General features: G+C 39.2%; 1 protein-coding gene across 1 annotated transcript in view; it reads left to right on the top strand.

Moving 5' to 3' along the window:
- LOC124555342 overlaps positions 1-17,197 on the top strand; it is an 856,442-nt gene that overhangs the window by 296,672 nt on the left and 542,573 nt on the right. Inside the window, exon 10 of the mRNA XM_047129223.1 lies at positions 8,548-8,625. Within this exon, the coding sequence (XP_046985179.1) occupies positions 8,548-8,625 (78 nt within the window). The remainder of the gene's footprint in view (positions 1-8,547; positions 8,626-17,197) is intronic.

Genomic DNA, 17,197 nt, shown 5'->3' with positions numbered 1-17,197 from the left:
CTCCCGATTGAACTGAGGATCCGGGCCCACCGGAGGACAGGAAAGAGCGTTGGCGTTGGCATGCTGTCCGGTAGGGCAAAAATGATTGGTACTTAGAGAGGAACAAGGCCCAGCGCTGCAGTCTGTGGGCCACCCTGTCCGGAATCTGAGAGGCGGGGCCAAATAATGATATTAATGGCTTATGGTCAATGATTAACTGAAACTTCGTGCCATACAAGAAAGGGTGAAACTTGGTAACAGCATAGACAATGGCCAAAGCCTCTTTTTCCACCTGGGAGTAATGGGCCTGCACGGGACTAAGAGTGTTAGACGCAAACGCCAGTGGCTGCTCGGAGTCATCTGCGTTGCAATGGGCCAGGACTGCCCCCACCCCATACTGCGAAGCATCTGTAGCCAGGACCAATGGCTTATTGGGGTCAAAAGTAGCCAAACAAGGCGCTGACATGAGGAGGCCCTTCAACGAGGTGAACGCTCGCTTGCATGCAGGCGACCAATCAAAAGGAACACCCTTGCGCAGAAGGCAGTACAGGGGGCGGGCTATGGTGGAAGCCCTGGGAGTGATCCGGTGGTAATAGGCAATCTTTCCTAAAAAAGCTTCTAACTCCTTCACCGAAGTGGGCTTTGGAAGGTCGACGATACCTTGGACCAAACTTCCTAGCAGCTGGACGCCATGCCGAGAGATGGTGTAGCCCACATACTCAATGGACGGTTGGAAGAAGTTCGACTTACGCAGGTTGCAACACAGGCCCACGGACCTGAATTTGAGAAAGAGGGTTCGAAGGTTGTGCAGGTGTTCCTGCGTGCTGTGGCCTGTGACAATTATGTCATCCAGATAATTAATACAATGAGGGATTGTCAACGTGACGTGCTCAAGATAACACTGAAATATCGCTGGGGCACTGGATATTCCGAAGGCCAACCACTGGTATTTGTAAAGGCCAAACGGGGTGTTCATGACCGCCAGCCGTTTGGAGTCCTCATCAAGCGGTATCTGATGATAAGCCTCTGAAAGATTGATTTTTGAAAAATATTGGCCTCCCGCCACTGCTTAGGACAATTCATCAGAACGAGGCAAAGGATAGGTGTCCACCACCAACTGGGAATTAATGGTGGCCTTTAAATCGCCACAAAGACGTAATTTTCCTGAGGGTTTCCTGACAATAATGAGGGGTGAAGCCAACTCACTAGAAGAAATGGGAAGAACGACCCCGAGGGCTGTCAGCCAGTCTAGCTCTTCTTTTACCTGAGGACGGAGAGCCAAGGGGATCTGCCTCGCACATAGAAAACGCAGGTGAGCCGACGCCTTCAACATCAAGTGAGCTTCAAAGTCTGAAACACGCCCCAGGCCCTCCTCAAAGATATCCTTAAAGTCAGAGATCAAAGATTCCAATGATTGATGGGGAACGTCTTCGGAGACCAACTGTATGGTGTCTGTGATAGAAAAACTGAAAGCTTGAAAGGCATCCAGTCCAAAAAGGTTAGCGGAGCTCGCATCGCTGACAACAATAAAAGTAAGAGGCCGAGTGACTGATTTTTAAGTAACGTCGGTAGTGAATTGACCCAGTAGGGGAGTTAACTGTTTACCATAACCGCATAGACGACGGTAAACTGGTGCCAATGGGGGTGACCCAAGGTTGGAGTAAGTTTGTGCATTCAACAAGGAAACTGCTGCGCCCGTATCTACTTGCAGTTGTAATCGGCACGACCGAACCGACACCTCGATAAAGAGTTTGTGTGCCGATGCGTCGGGAGCCTGGCCCGATGAAACTTCCTGAATGCCAACGTCCATGTCCTCTGTACCTGCTTCCTTCGATTCTTTTGAGGCTGAGTGGCAAACTTTAGCAATGTGTCCTTTTTTTATTAGATTTGCGACAAACGGCCCAACGCTGGGGACTCTCTGACTAATCATGATGGATATAGCACGACACACAGGATGGTAACAGGGGCCAGCGGTTGGAACTCTGTTTATGTGCCGTGCGGGAGCAGCCGTAACGGCCAGATTGTACCGCTCGCACATAATCCACCATGGATGCAGTGGACATAGTCGCGCTGCCCTGAACTGCCGTGACGTTGCACCATATTTCCAACTGTTGACCTGCGGCATGAGAGACTTCATACGATTGAGCAATGGACAGGACTTCCTCAAGGGAAGGTCTTCCAACTGCAGGGTCTGTTGCCAGACCTCCCTATTAGGGGCCGAACGAACAATGACGTTGCGCACCATAATGTGGGCATACGACTCTCGCGACTGTTCCGTGACAAAATGACACTTGCGACTAAGACCGTGCAGGGTAGTGGCCCATGCCCGGTAAGACTGATGGGGCTGTTTCTTGCATTGATGGAACTCAACCCGAGCCGCCACAACATCCATGCGGCAGCGATCATATGAAGACAGCAATGAACACAATGCGTCAAAAGACAAGGACGAGGGTTTCTGCAACAGCGCTAGCTGCCGCAAAACTTGATACAGCGATGGAGATATCCAAGACAAGAAAAGAGCACGACATACCTCAGCATCGGCAACATGAAACGCCTGGAAATGCTGCTGAAGGTGATGTTCATATGCGTCCCAATCCTCCGCTATCTCGTCACACAGGGGAAAGAGAAGAGGGAATGGCGCTGGAGCAGACTGTGTGGAGAGCAACGCCGGAAGCACTTGTTTCATGGTTGCCATGAGCTCCGTCTGCTGCTCAACCAAAACCCGCACTAAATCCTCCATACTGTGGATAAGCTGCGAAACCGGAACACCGATGCAACACGTGAAAGAACAACCCTACTTGTCGCCAATTGTGTAGTAACACGGTTCACGTTTTCCGTCACACTTCACATAGAGTAGACCGGGAACTGTCTGCTAGGCATGCCTGATGTGAACTGACTGGGCACGGCCCATGCTGCCTGAGTTGTTGTTGTTCCGCCGGACAAGGGTGTGGCCGAATTCTTGCGTGCCTTCTGGTGGACGGGACTTTCCTTGCGGCAACTACTGTCTGTGACGCGCTGTGCCGAAGTGTGCCTCCCGCGGGCTTTCTGGTGGCTACTGCACAGGCAGAAAATTTACACTACTTTCCTTCCTTGACATACTGTCGATTCTCACAGCTGTTGGCTGTACCCTTAGCTGCAATTCCACTGTTGTTGTGTGCTGAAACAGACACAACAGATGTGCCCTATACTGCTAACTGCACTCATCACTATGTGCTGTCACTGCACTTTTTGTCCATGGATGTCTCATCCTACTCTGCATGCTGCGCCATCTTGTAGCATGAAGAATCTTTAGTGATGGTTTACAGTGTAATCCCATTGACCATGCACACAATGTTAACTTTTATTCTCGTAGCACTTCAGCACTTCCTATTCCTGATTTACACTAACATTACTTTCATAGCAACAAAAAATTTGATTTAGTTTCATCAATTATTATAGTTCAACAAAAGCTCAAAAACAATTCAAACACAGTTCATAGCCTATTTATCACAGTTCTTATGCAGTTCTCTAGCCTATTTATCACAGTTCTTATGCAGTTTCTAGCCATTTACGTTTCACTTGTACATGGTCCCTCCTTAACTCACTGATCGGTTACAGTTCACATGGCTTGTTAATAAAGTCTAGCCTCATCAATCCAAAGCTCTTTGACTTCAAAGATATTTCCCGCAAGGGTTGCCATGTAGGTGAGGGGGGGGGGGTGCGAGAGAGAGGGGGGGGGAGAGAGAGAGAGAGAGAGAGAGAGAGAGAGAGAGAGAGAGAATGACCTTACGTGTGCATGATAAATCCCTTTCCTCAAAAATTTCCTTCCTCTATACCTCCCACCTCCTCTGTGTTACCACAGATGATGTCACTGATCTCATTTGTACTAAAATTGCAGTACACGCGAGGTGCCTAGTTTCTTCCACTGCCCTGTGTGGAATGCATAAGTTCTGAATAATGTTCACCAACCTGCAGTTTTCTGTAGTTGTTGCCCCTCCACAGAAAATAACATGTGTGCCATGAGTCTGTTATCTTGAGGCTGTAATAATCTGTTAGCAAGGAACTGGTATTGTGTAAATAATTAAATTTTGAACTGGTTTCTCTAAACAGGATGCAAGAACAGATTTAAATCGCATCAAATTTTACACATATTCTTGTGACAATAACAATGTTGCAAGCCATTGTGAACTCTTGGACAGTTATTGAAGAGGTTGAAAAATCTGTGTCATCATTCTGTGGAGAAGTGGGAGTGGCCACTTTTAAGATTGACAAATGTATTAGATCAGATCCTGGTTTTGAGTTTATGAAGCTGACAGAAAAATATTTTGTGACAAAAGTGTAAAAAACTATAAACTTGACCAGGCTTCGCCCCAAGTTTCTTCATTTAAGTATGCACCTGTTACTTCTTGTGGCATAGAAAGTTCATTTTCTGTGTACAAAAATACTCTGTCTTGTAAATGCATGAATGTAAATGAAGAAAAGTGGGAGAAATTGGTTACTGTGTACTGTTTTAGAGGAAAGTAGAAATAAATATAGAACTGAATACCACATTTTTTCTGCCTTATTGCGCACATTTAATGATATGGTACTGCATGAATGCATGCATGTTTTACTATTTGATAGTGCATGAAAATATTGGCTCTAGTAATAACATTATGACTAATTTTATGAGTAAAGGTATTAACCCACTAAATAGTTGAGGTGCTGAGTCATTGATAGATTCATACATAAAAAATGCAAAGAACCTTGCTAGGTTTCCAACAAAGTCTTGCACACAGTTTAATCTGCTAGGAAGTTTCAAAACATGCATACGTCCCTGGAGAGTGAAAAACAGATTCTGAAGGCAAAATTTAATAATTGTGTTGATTGGTCTTGATGGCTACATGTCAGGTGATATGCCCATATATATATATATATATATATATATATATATATATATATATATATATATATATATATATATACGGTTTCACTTTTCAGTTTTGTATGCTACACTTGTTTTAAACTGGTTTCTTATGTTGCTTAGCCCTGATAAGTACTGTTCTGTGTTAGGCCTGTTTACTTCACTCCAAGCCAAAAAACTGCTTTGTACTATTGTGTTATTCATTCTTGTTCATGAGGTTCAGTGTACAGAATGGCATCTTTTTCTTACATTGCTCATAGTGAAAGAGTTGTTTCAGCATTAAACGAATTATTTAGCATATTGGAAAGTGTAGATGAAGATCATAGTTTCCATTATGCTGACTGTGATATAACTTATAATAAAGCTTCAGTACTTTTCCATTCTGATAATGGGTGCTTAGATGACAATTCATATTAATATAACCTGGAGGAAAATAACTGCATGAAATATACTCATTCAGCTCCAAAACAAAGGAAGGATGCAAGATATCAGTGTTCAAATTGCAATGTCAGGTTTGTGTATTATTAATAGTTTCCAAAAGTAATCATACATAAAAAAAATGTAAGTAATTGTTTTTGTAAAACTGCAAAAATAAATATGTGTGAGCTGTATTTAGATGCCCAAGAGTTTAATTGTTTATTTTTGACGTAAAGAGACACAAAGAAAAAAGAAAAAAGTTGACTGCCAGAAAGTCTGTTTCTGGCATGCTTTCATGACACTGCAGTGACAGGATTAACGCAACTTCAAGTTTTAAACAAAACAATTGGCGTAAAACACGAGTTCAGCAGTTAATTCCATGGTGAATATTTGAAGAGTACAGATTTAAATGACCATGCTACCAGAATGTCTGGATTTGGTTATGCTGGCTATATTGCTTCAAATGCTATCACTGGACAAAGGCAGATGAGATTGAGCACAATAATAAACAGCTTTTTTTCTTTTTATTTCAATTCAGGATCCAGCAGAATTATCTGGCAACTACTTTCACTATAATTAGATCTAGTTACTGAGTGGTTTTGGCATTCATACTTGCACCATCAGCATAAAAGGTACATGACAAAGTCTCTAAACCTATCATAAATTATAAAAAACAAAACATAGCCAGACATTAAATTTCATTTGTATTGCACCACATTAGCCTGTGAAGCACCAGGAAATTGGTACAGTTCTTCATTTGAGCCATTGTTCTTGTCTACTGTCTGTGATAATGCATTTCACAAATGGTCTTGCATGGTATCACAGTATGGGTTTCTTTTGATGTTTCCTGAGAACAAAACACCACCCATTTGTTTTATGTAAGGTTACACTGTGACCGATTCGTGACTGAATCAAGTTGTTCTAGCCTATAAGAACTGCATTGCATTGCTATCTTTCTTTTAGACAGTAACTGAATCCAGTGGGAAGCCATACATTCTGCACCCTGGTTTCTCTGAAACACTTAATCCAAAACACTCTTGCTACCTTTCTGCTGGCTTCTTGAGTTACTGGCTCTTTCATATGGTTTCAAGTATAACTGAAAGGTTGCTTCAAGACATTGTAGAAATAATAAAGACAGCAGACATGCTACTTTCTTTTATATATAGTATTTCAATTAACTTTGTACAATCTAATTTAAGAAATGGAATTGTCAGTATTAAATGTCAACCAAATTTCAAAACTCCCACCACTTGCCTCAACCAGTTGGCAGTTGGTTTGTTCTTTCTTCCCTAATGTGTTGACACATGAGTGATAGTGCATTCATCCATTCTTTCACCCATCATATTCTGTAAATCCCAACATAAAACAGAGCCTTCAGGGATGTGAAATGGGCTTAGTTATACATTCGCAGGCAGCAGCAACAACTGCTGACTACAAGCCAAACAATGTGCTCCAGATAGGAAGAAAGAAATAAACTTTATTTATCTTCAAACTGAATACAACGAAACAGTCATTCAGCCTTGAATATACACTACTCGGTACCAGTCCACTGGCAGTCGCTTCCATTGCAGTAGAAGACTTCGTATGAAGATGACGTCGATGTGGCCCTATCGGTGGAGAGTGGTAAAGCTCAAAGATGGTCCAGAAGGGAGGTCCCATTAAGGCAGAAGCTCATAGCCAGTTGGAGATAGACATGGCCACCTCAGAGAGATGTCTTCCTCGAATGGGCAGATGACACAGCCAGAGTAGGGAGCAACAATAAGCTGCACACAGATGGGCTGCAGGTGTGACTGATGATGGGGCCAGCATGGAGAACTGGGATGAAACACCGAGCAATGGCTGGGCTGAAATGCAATGTGAAGCCGTTAGTAGATAGTATAGACAACTCGGCACACGGCTCCCAGCAAAGACATCTACAGCCAATATGGTGAACACGGACAGCAGAGAACATGTACACAATTCTACATGTATGACAGCACTGGGCAGTGAGAGCCCTGATTCCCTGATTAAGGGAGTGGCAACCACACTCAAAGCTATGGCCCGAAAAGCACTAATTGCGGTGCCTCTTGCATCTCCAATAGCAAGACTGGTGCCACGTACGACTGTGGCAGCTGTCAGTGATGTGGTTGACAACAAATACAGTTTGATGATGTTTGTGTTTAAACAGTTTACCTTGCATATCTGCAAATTTGTTGCTAGCTGCCTGGAAAGGTGGCAGTCTGCAGTACACATCTGTGTTTCGTACCCGTGGATCCCATGCTAATACCATGTATACTAACATTAAACTATGACTCAGCCTAATCTACTTAGATTTGTAGCTGTGATAATTACTTCAGAAAAGTACACCCTTGCTCCCCCCCTCCCCCCTCCCCTTATCCTACTAAGGACCTGTTACTAGATAATACTTCAAACAAAGCATTTATCTAACTTCTCACAAACCCTTGTCAGCTTTCTATATACTGACAAAGTCAAGATCTGTCTTACACAATTATTTGAGTTATGCAGAATTACATTCTTGAGGGAAAGTATTTTGATAAGTAGTAAAAATAGTGGTTAATGTAGCATTCTTTTACTTTGACCTGAATAACTTAGAATCTTCAGTTTCCTGCCTGATATCCACTGACAATGTTTTATAGACTTTTGCACCAAAATATGAAACTTTGTTCTGAAACTTTGCACCCTAGAGACAGATGGCATAGTCCTTTTCAGGGTCATTCAAGACAGGCTTTGGTTGTAGCTGAAAAACATTCAAAAGTGAAAGGCATCCATACCTCTAGTATGAGTGATGCTCCACAGCCAGGTGTTGCTGTCAAGGAGGCTTAGTGAACTGTTGATGATTCCCCCAGTATGCATGTAGATAAGATGGCACTGTAGAATTAAATGGTTGGTTGTAATATTTGTCATAACATGAGGAGGAAATGGACAAAGAGAAGTTTCTAAATAACAAAGAATCTGTAACCTTACCAACTTGTGTGCTATTTTATTTGTAGGAAAGCCACAAACAGTGTTGCCTACTCCATTGTGTATTTTTAATTGTGATGTTGAACTTGATAGTACTTAACTGAATAGAATTGTAGTAGTAGTTGGTGGTGGTGGTCATGATTTGATGTTCATAATCCTAATTTATATAAATTGTACCAGGTAGTGTTCATATCTGCCAGTCACATGGCTATGATATTGCATTTTTTTCTTTTCCTTTGTTTATAAAAGTTACATAATGTTCTTGATAGCTGCTTAGTTACATTGACCAGTGTTGTATTTTCTAACAGGTGAACCATATGCTGAATCAGCTAGACAGAAGAAATATTTTAAACCTAGCTGGTGGCACAGAGACCACAATGAATCAGGTATATATTCACTATACCTATGCTGTAGTCATGGTCACAATTAGTTTTTCACTTATGTGATTTCTGTAAATATTGACAGGGTAACGCTGTGAACTGTGCTATGTATAGTGTGCAGCTATCATTTTTCTCAAATTCAGTCAAATATTATTTATACCTCATAATGGGATTGTTTGATTTTTGTCATAATGGAATTGTTAGGAAGAAATAAATGTGAAGTTTGGAAATCAGCATTAATTAATTCTATTACTACAAAACATGTGTATGAAAGTTCCTGGTTGTTCAGATGATTTTATTTCAAATTATTATGAGTCTGTGAGAGTTATTGACTTTCTGAGGCAGGTGTATAATAACTAGAGTCCAGATTTCTGTGTAAACACAAGTTTCATGAATTTTTGCGTGTGTGGCCATTTGCTGGGTAAATGTATATTTTGTAGATGGTATGATTTGCGACACTTGTAATGCACGTTATATCACATTTTTGACCTTTTTTTGCAATAACGTGCATGACACCATCTTTTATTGATTTATTCATATGAACTACGCCAAGGTGCAGAACATAAGCAAATCTGCAAATTTGTTGCAGTTTGTGAACTTCATAGTGAGCTCAAGTGCCCTACTGCAGTTCGGTAGAAGTCAATATACTTTGTGACAATTAAATTAAATTAAAAAAGGGTATTATTATTGTTATTATTGTTGTTGCACAATGCTGCTCCATATGTGATGAAGGCTGGGAAAGCTATTAAATATTTTTATCATAACTTGAAGTGTCTAACATGGCTGGCCCATGCGCTACATCATGTAACTGAAATGGTAGTATAAAATTTGATTGTGTGAATACACTGTTACAGATAGTGATACTAACAAGGAAAATTGCTGCACAAAATACAAAGGTTTGAAACTGCTGAGAGCATTAAGTCATATGCTGCCCTTTTATTCCAATTGAAGGTACTCTTAAAAGCACTTGTCCATGTTGCTGGAATTAGAGAGTCTGCCAGAATTATCTGTGCCTCCACAACCTTTTTTAACCAGGTGGGGTACCTGGATTAATGCTGCCATCTTTTACTGTGGTAATTTTGATTACGTTGCCAGTAAGAGACATTGAATTTCTACAGATCTATTGAAGTTGACATCTCTTTGTTTCATTCTACTGCAAAGCCTTAAGGTACTGCAATGTAGGTTTTTTGCTGCATTTTTAGGTTATAGGTTTTTGAGGTCAGTAACGCAGTTTACATTAAAGACATGATAGTGATATTCAAGGAAACAGATATGAGCCAAGGCCAGATTCACATCAAATCAAATTTTGTGCATTTTCCTATGGAAATACCATAGTTGCAATTCACAGGTAGAGTCCCAGATAGATATTGTAAGGGTTCAAAAATCTTTGCCATCATCCTGTGGAGAAGAGGGTGTTGCTGATTTTAAGATAACAAAGTTATCAGATCATATCCTGATTCTGAGTTTACAAAGAAGACAAATAATATTTTGTAGCAAAAGTGTAAAAAAACTATCAACTTCATCAAACTTTGTCCAAAATTTCTTCACCTAAATATGCATCTGTGTCTCCTTGTGACATAGAAACATAATTTTCTGTCACTTTTTAATTCTTTATCTGCCTTATTATGCGTATTTAATGATATGATATTGCATGAATGTGTGCATGTTTTACGATTTGATAGTGCATGAAAATCTGGGCTCTAGTAATAACATTATGAGTAATTTTATAAGTAAAGATATGAACTCACCAAATAATTTAGGTGCTGAGTCACTGATAGACACATAAAGAAGACAAGAGATGCCTGCTAGCTTTCAGATGAAGTCTGGCACATTGTTTAATCAGCTAGGAAGTTTCAGTACTAGACACACTCCCATGCAGAGTGAAAAATATGGTATTTACTCGGGTATAAGACAACCCTGAATATAAGATGAGCCCCCACCCTCCCCCCGTCCCCCCTTTATGAGTGGTTTCTTGGGAAATATATTTTTTTAACACACTCTGACTAATCAAATTTACAAACTCTTATTCATAAAAGGGATGTGTCTAAATAGTTAACATTATGCCTATTCCGTATTTATGCAATTTCTTTATTGTTGACATTATGATATGACACGGGGAAATTAAATAAACAAAAAAAATTTTTTGTAATTATACTCTGCATTCTCTTGCTGGTGTATCGGTAATCCTATGCTTTGTATTTTCTTGCCTGTCCACATATGTTTCATCAAATGTCTGTTTTTCACCTGTGCTCCACAGATGTGTACATGGGCAGGGGGAGGGGGAAAGGTTGTTACATGTGGCTTACGACGACAACATACAGCAGGTCATTTGGTCAGGTCTTGTAAGTGGACATCCATTGCTGCCGTTAAATGACAGAACAGGAAATTAGGTAAAATAAAGAGAATATAGTCAATTTTAGAGTACACAAGGGGCACGCCTAGGGTTGGAAGTTGCCAGATTTAGGCGAGTTTAGGAGGTTGAACGACTAATTGAAATGAGCAGCAGAAGGGGAGATGGTTCATGTTAACTTACTTTAATCACCAGTCATGAAACGTAGAACTGGAGGCTTTGCCTACCATGAATGACATCTGTTCTGCTTGAGGTCAGTATCACAAGAGAGTGAGGCAACTGTGTTCTGCACTGCAGAATACTCCACCATCCACAATTGTGACCTGTATCCCACACACGCTGTTTGCCAAAACCAATGGTGTGAATTCGCTAGCAGTTTCAGCAGAGGGCTGAGGGCATCTCTTGTCAGCGGCGTGAACTGGACGGAACTGCGTTGGTTCTGAAAGGCGGGCAGCTTGTGTCATGTATGCACTATGGAAGTTGCTCTAGGAGCAAACTTGTAAAGATTTGGCTGGGCTCTCCTAAATAAAATTTTATAAACCAGTTGCTTAAAATATTCCTTGACTTGCTGCCACCCTGTACATTACTTACCCCTTCAAGAGGAGTGGTGACTCACATTGTTTACAAAAGGATGTCAGTGACTGCTGGAAAGACGGTTTGCTCAAGTGGGAGCCTTAATGCTGTGGGAGGGTCCTGTTACAATTGTTTTCATTTATTGTAAATGGCAGGGGACTTAGATGTATTCAAGTTCATCGAATTTCATGAGTTAAGAAAACAGTAAAATATTAACTGTTCAGATTTTGCGTGGCAAAGCAATAGCTCCTGTAATAACTGAAATCATCGTCGTCCAGATTATCAGTTCTTAAAATATATGAAGTTAAAATCATTCCAGAAAGCTTCACAAAGGGGGAATGAACTATCATGGTTTCTGTTAGGTTGAGGAGAAAAAGAAATCTATTATGAATTTACTGTTTTGGTAGTAAACTCATTGTCATAGAAAGCAGATGCTGTCCAAACTGTATCAGCACTGATCTTTTAGTGGTTTACAGACCCCCACTTAAAATGTGTAGTTATTTGTATTGTCTGGAAAATATTAATCACATTTCTACTTAGTTGAATTAATACCACAATATTAAATGCAACAACATCATGACAGAATACTTAATTCTGTAATAATCAAAGTATTTGGGTAAAAAACATAATAAATCAGCTTACTGCAGAATATTAACATGTGGTGTGGGTTAGAGCTGGTCTAAGTGCATTTGAAAAAGGGTAATAACCTAAGTCAAAACTTGCTATATCGTCTATTTTTGCGGCTAGTAGTTGCACAGAGTTGCTCAGGCTATGAAACATTAACACATTTCAGTAAAATTGAGGTGTCATTAAGTTGTGGAGATAGTGTACCAAACCTTATCTATATTAACTCATGTTAAAATAGAGAAGTAAAAAGCCTTTTCTTATACTGACAAAATCCTGGAGTTATGGATGAAATCAGGGGATAGCAAAGGCTGCGCATCAAAACCCATGAATTTCTAATATTTACATTCTACCTACTCAATTTACATTACCTTATATCAGCTCATAGAGTAACAGTCCTTCAAAACATAATGCACTATGGCATACTTAGGCATACACACAGAGAGAGAGAGAGAGAGAGAGAGAGAGAGAGAGAAGTGTTACATCTATAATTCCACAGTAGTGTTGACTGGAAAAAAATTGTAGCATAAACTAGCCAGAGCATCTATTGAGTCACCACTACCTTAACACGGATACATAATTGGAAATGGCAAATGCAACCACATCATAGAGAAAATTTTGAAAAGCAAAAGGAAATATATACCTATTCATTTAAAAACCATTTTAAATTACCTCATGAGATACTAGTGTGTATGTATATCACTTAGTTTTACACATGAATTAATTAGTTAAAACTGAGACAAATGATAGTTAACAAGGTTGAAATGTGACCAAGTAGTGGTCTGAAGGGTGACTTGTCTGGCTAATAATATAGGCCTCAAAATGGGTAGCTATAATTAATATTTCTCATAAGTTAGTGCTCAACAGAACACAATATTGTCCAGCTGCCAAATGAGGATCTGGTATGACCTTAAATATTTGTGGGATGAGTGCACTTTGTGTAAGGGTTTCGTAGTCATAACACAGTTTTGACTTACACTCATTAACTGTAGAAACCACATAGTGCTTTAAATGCTTATCTAATTAACAGAAGCACAAAATAAAATCATCAATGTGTGTCACATCATTACATCACATTTATAAAAAGAAAATGAGGCAAAAGTACTTGAGGGGCCAGATATGTGATAAATCATTAATATCCATTAGAATTACGTAAAAATACTGCTCATTAACTCATGAAAATCATGGCTTGACCCTAAATCCCTTTAGCAGAAAACCACAGGAAAAGTTATTAATCGACATTAATTTAAGGATATAAAATATGAAAATACACCAAGAAAGTACATGATCCAATGCTTAGAGTAACACATAGATTTAATATTTTTCCCAGTAGTGTCACTCATCTGCAGTGTTTTACAAACAACAATTATCAACAAACTGTTCTCTATAATTAAAATTACAACCAGAAAAACTGAAGGAAAAGACCAGAACAGCACTGGTTTGATTGTCATTTGAAAATGAGGATCAGTTACAACCTTATTTTTTCCTCTAAAATGGCAAAGTTGTGGAAAACCTGTCTGTCTTGTCCACTGATCTTAGAGTTTACTGTTTTCTGATTATCATGGGACTGTCACATGGCATAAAATAAGCTTGTAAAAAAATGTTGTAGGCATGGAGAAACACAAAGCAAACTCTAATAAAAATAATTAAAATGTGTGTGCACTGTGATGAAATGGCTAACAGTATCCTCATCCATCCGTAAAACTTCACAGAAGAAGGGAAAGACTGTAGTAAGTTTATAATTAGTTAATAAAATATAAAAAGATTGTCAGCTAGAATGTGGTTCTGTTCGACAGAAGCACACACATTGTTCGTAAACAAACTTCCGACTGATGGGAGAAGAGCATGTGCATTATCCAGCAGGGAAGGAGACCTGTGCGTGTGTGACATTGAATAAATTTAATGGCATTTCTCTCTATTAGGGTGATGGTGTGGGGTATTATCTATGGTGTAATGCATGTCTTGCGGGAGGGGAAAGATCAGAGAGGTAGGTGCAAAAGAGGAGGAAGAGTGAAGGGTGAGGGGGAGGTGGCGATCTAGAAGCAAACGTTCCTTGAAGCACAGCTGGTTGTGTGTACCTGCAGTATCACACTAAGTATGCATAAAAATATAGGTAGACAATGCTGGCTAACATACAATCAAACTCCGGTAATAATCCGCACCCAGCGACACCAGATTTGCACTGAAGAGATCTTAATTTTTGTATGATTAAAACTGTAACGAGTTAGTTCAGATCATTAGTACAGTACTTGTTTTAAATTTAAAATGGAAATATGGAGCAGAGTGCATCTCTGTGTTGAATTTCAGCAAACACAAAATTCAGAAAACACTGGCCAGTTGTGATAGGAATTAGTTGTTTGCATAAAATGTACAACAGAGTCACCTCAAGCCAACAGAAATTTTGGTACGTAATTGTTGGAGCTTGTGATAGAGTACTGCAGGACTTAATATGCTGGGTAAAACACATAAGTAAAGAAAAAGTAAATATTGATTTCTGTGGACACAGGACAGGAAAGATTTGTAAAGAGAGACTGAAGGAAACCAGTCAATTCAATTGATATAAGGATTCAAAAGTGCAATTATTTTCAATTTTTAGTAACACATTGAATGAAAACAAGAAATAAATGCTTTTGAACCGACAGTGGACTTAGCTCATCTGCAGAGCAATGGAATATGAGTAACAAAAGTCAGTTGAAGATTTGATATATGATGGTCCTTTGGACAGTTAAAAATAAGTATAACAGATGCCGCAGAGAGGGTCCAACCATTCTAGATTTGACAACAAAATGAAACATTCAATGAAGCAGACTTGTAATAAGTAGCATATATATATATATATATATATATATATATATATATATATATATATATATATATATATATATATATATATAGGGATGCCAATGTCAGAATTGCCAGACTAGTGAACAGGGGTCAACAAGAGATTCGCGAACTTACACCACTTATTTCTGAGCCAAAAATATCCTTTGAGAATGGGAAGAGTTACCACAAAATATAATACCATATGACATCACCGAATGAAAATAAGCAAAGTAGACTAATTTTCATGTTGAATGATCCTTATTTCAGATACCGTTCAAAAAGTAAAAATGGCAGCATGTAGCCTTCCAGCAATATCGTGAACATGAGTTTTCACGACAGTTTACTATCTATCTGAACACCTAGCAATTTGAACTGCTCAATTTCACTCATAATATGCCCATTATGTGAAATTAAACCTTTAGTTTTTGTTGAATTGTGTGTTAGAAGCTGTAAACACTGAGTCTTCTGTGATTTAGGGTTAGTTTATTTTCTACAAGCCATGAACTTATGTCATGAACTACACTATTTGAAATCAGGCCATTGTTGCACACAGCATGCTTTACTATGAAGCTAGTGTCATCAGCAAACAGAAATATTTTACAATTCCCTGTAATACTAAAGGGCATATTATTTATATAAATAAGGAACAGATATGGCCCCAACACTGATCCCTGGGGCACCCACCATTTGACCATGCCCCACATCACAGCCATTCTCAACACTGTGAATAAAGACCTTTTGCTGTCTGTTGCTAAAGCAAGAGGTGAACCAATTGTGAGCTACTCCCCGTATTCCGTAATGGTCCAACTTCTGGAGCAATATTTTGTGATCAACACAATCAAATGCCTTAGTTAAATCAAAAAAGATGCCTAGCTTTTGAAACCTTTTGTTTAATCCATCCAGTACCTCGCAGTGAAAAGGGAATATCGCATTATAAATTGTGAATCACTTATAAAGCCAAACTGTACATTTAATAGGAAATTGTGTGATATAAAATGATAAATTATCCTTACATACACAACCTTTTCAATAACCTAAGCAAACACTGATGGCATAGAAATAGGTCCGAAATTGTTTACATTATCCCTTTCTCCCTTTTTATAAAGCGGCTTTACTACTGAGAACTGCAGTCATTCAGGAAACTGACCATTCTTAAAGGAAAAATTAGAAATATGGGGAAGTGCATGGCTAACATGTGCAGCACAGTACTTTAATATTCTGCTGGGCATTCTATCATATCCATGAAAGTCCTTAGTCATTGGTGATTTAATTATTGACCTAATCTCCTCCTTGTCAGTATCACAGGACAGTATTTCAGACATAAGTCTCGGAAAGGCATTTTCCAAGAAAGTGGTATGATTCCCTGTAGATGTTATGTTTTTAAATAATTCACCAGCAGTGGTCAGAAAATGATTGTTAAACACTGTACATATATCTGACTTACCAGTAACAGAAATATTTTTACTACGAACTGACCTTATACTGTCAACCTTGTGCTGCCGACCAGACACTTCCTTCACAACTGACCGTAAGGTTTTAATTTTATCCTGTGAATTAGCTATTCTATTTGCGTGCCACATACTCTTTGCCTTCCTAACATTTTAAGCACCTTACAATACTGTTTGTAATGAGCTACTGTTGCTTGATTGTGATTATTTCTAACATTTTGATATAATTCCCACTTTATTCTACATGATATCCTAATCCCGCTAGTCAGCTATCCAGGCTACCTTTCACTGCTAATACCCCATTTAGAACACTCTAATGGAAAGCAGCTCTCAAAGAGCATGCAAAATGAGTTAAGGAAAGTGTTACATATGTCATCTATGTTGCAGCATTACATCTACATCTGCATCTACAGCTACATTATTACTCTGCAATTCACATGTAAGTGCTTGGCAGAGGGTTCATCGAACCACAATCATACTATCTCTCTACCATTCCACTCCCGAACAGCGCGTGGGAAAAACAAACACCTAAACCTTTCTGTTCAAGCTCTGATTTCTCTTATTTTAGTTTGATGATCATTCCTACCTATGTATGTTGGGCTCAACAAAATATTTTCTCATTCAAAAGAGAAAGTTGGTGACTGAAATTTCATAAATAGATCTCGCCGCGACGAAAAATGTCTTTGCTTTAATGACTTCCATCCCAACACTCGTATCATATCTGCCACACTCTCTCCCCTATTACGTGATAATACAAAAC

This window comes from Schistocerca americana, chromosome X (assembly GCF_021461395.2).
Source record: "Schistocerca americana isolate TAMUIC-IGC-003095 chromosome X, iqSchAmer2.1, whole genome shotgun sequence".
Taxonomy (NCBI): domain Eukaryota; kingdom Metazoa; phylum Arthropoda; class Insecta; order Orthoptera; family Acrididae; genus Schistocerca; species Schistocerca americana.
Note: the sequence above shows the minus strand (reverse complement) of the source record. Positions and strands in the feature narration are given on the sequence as shown.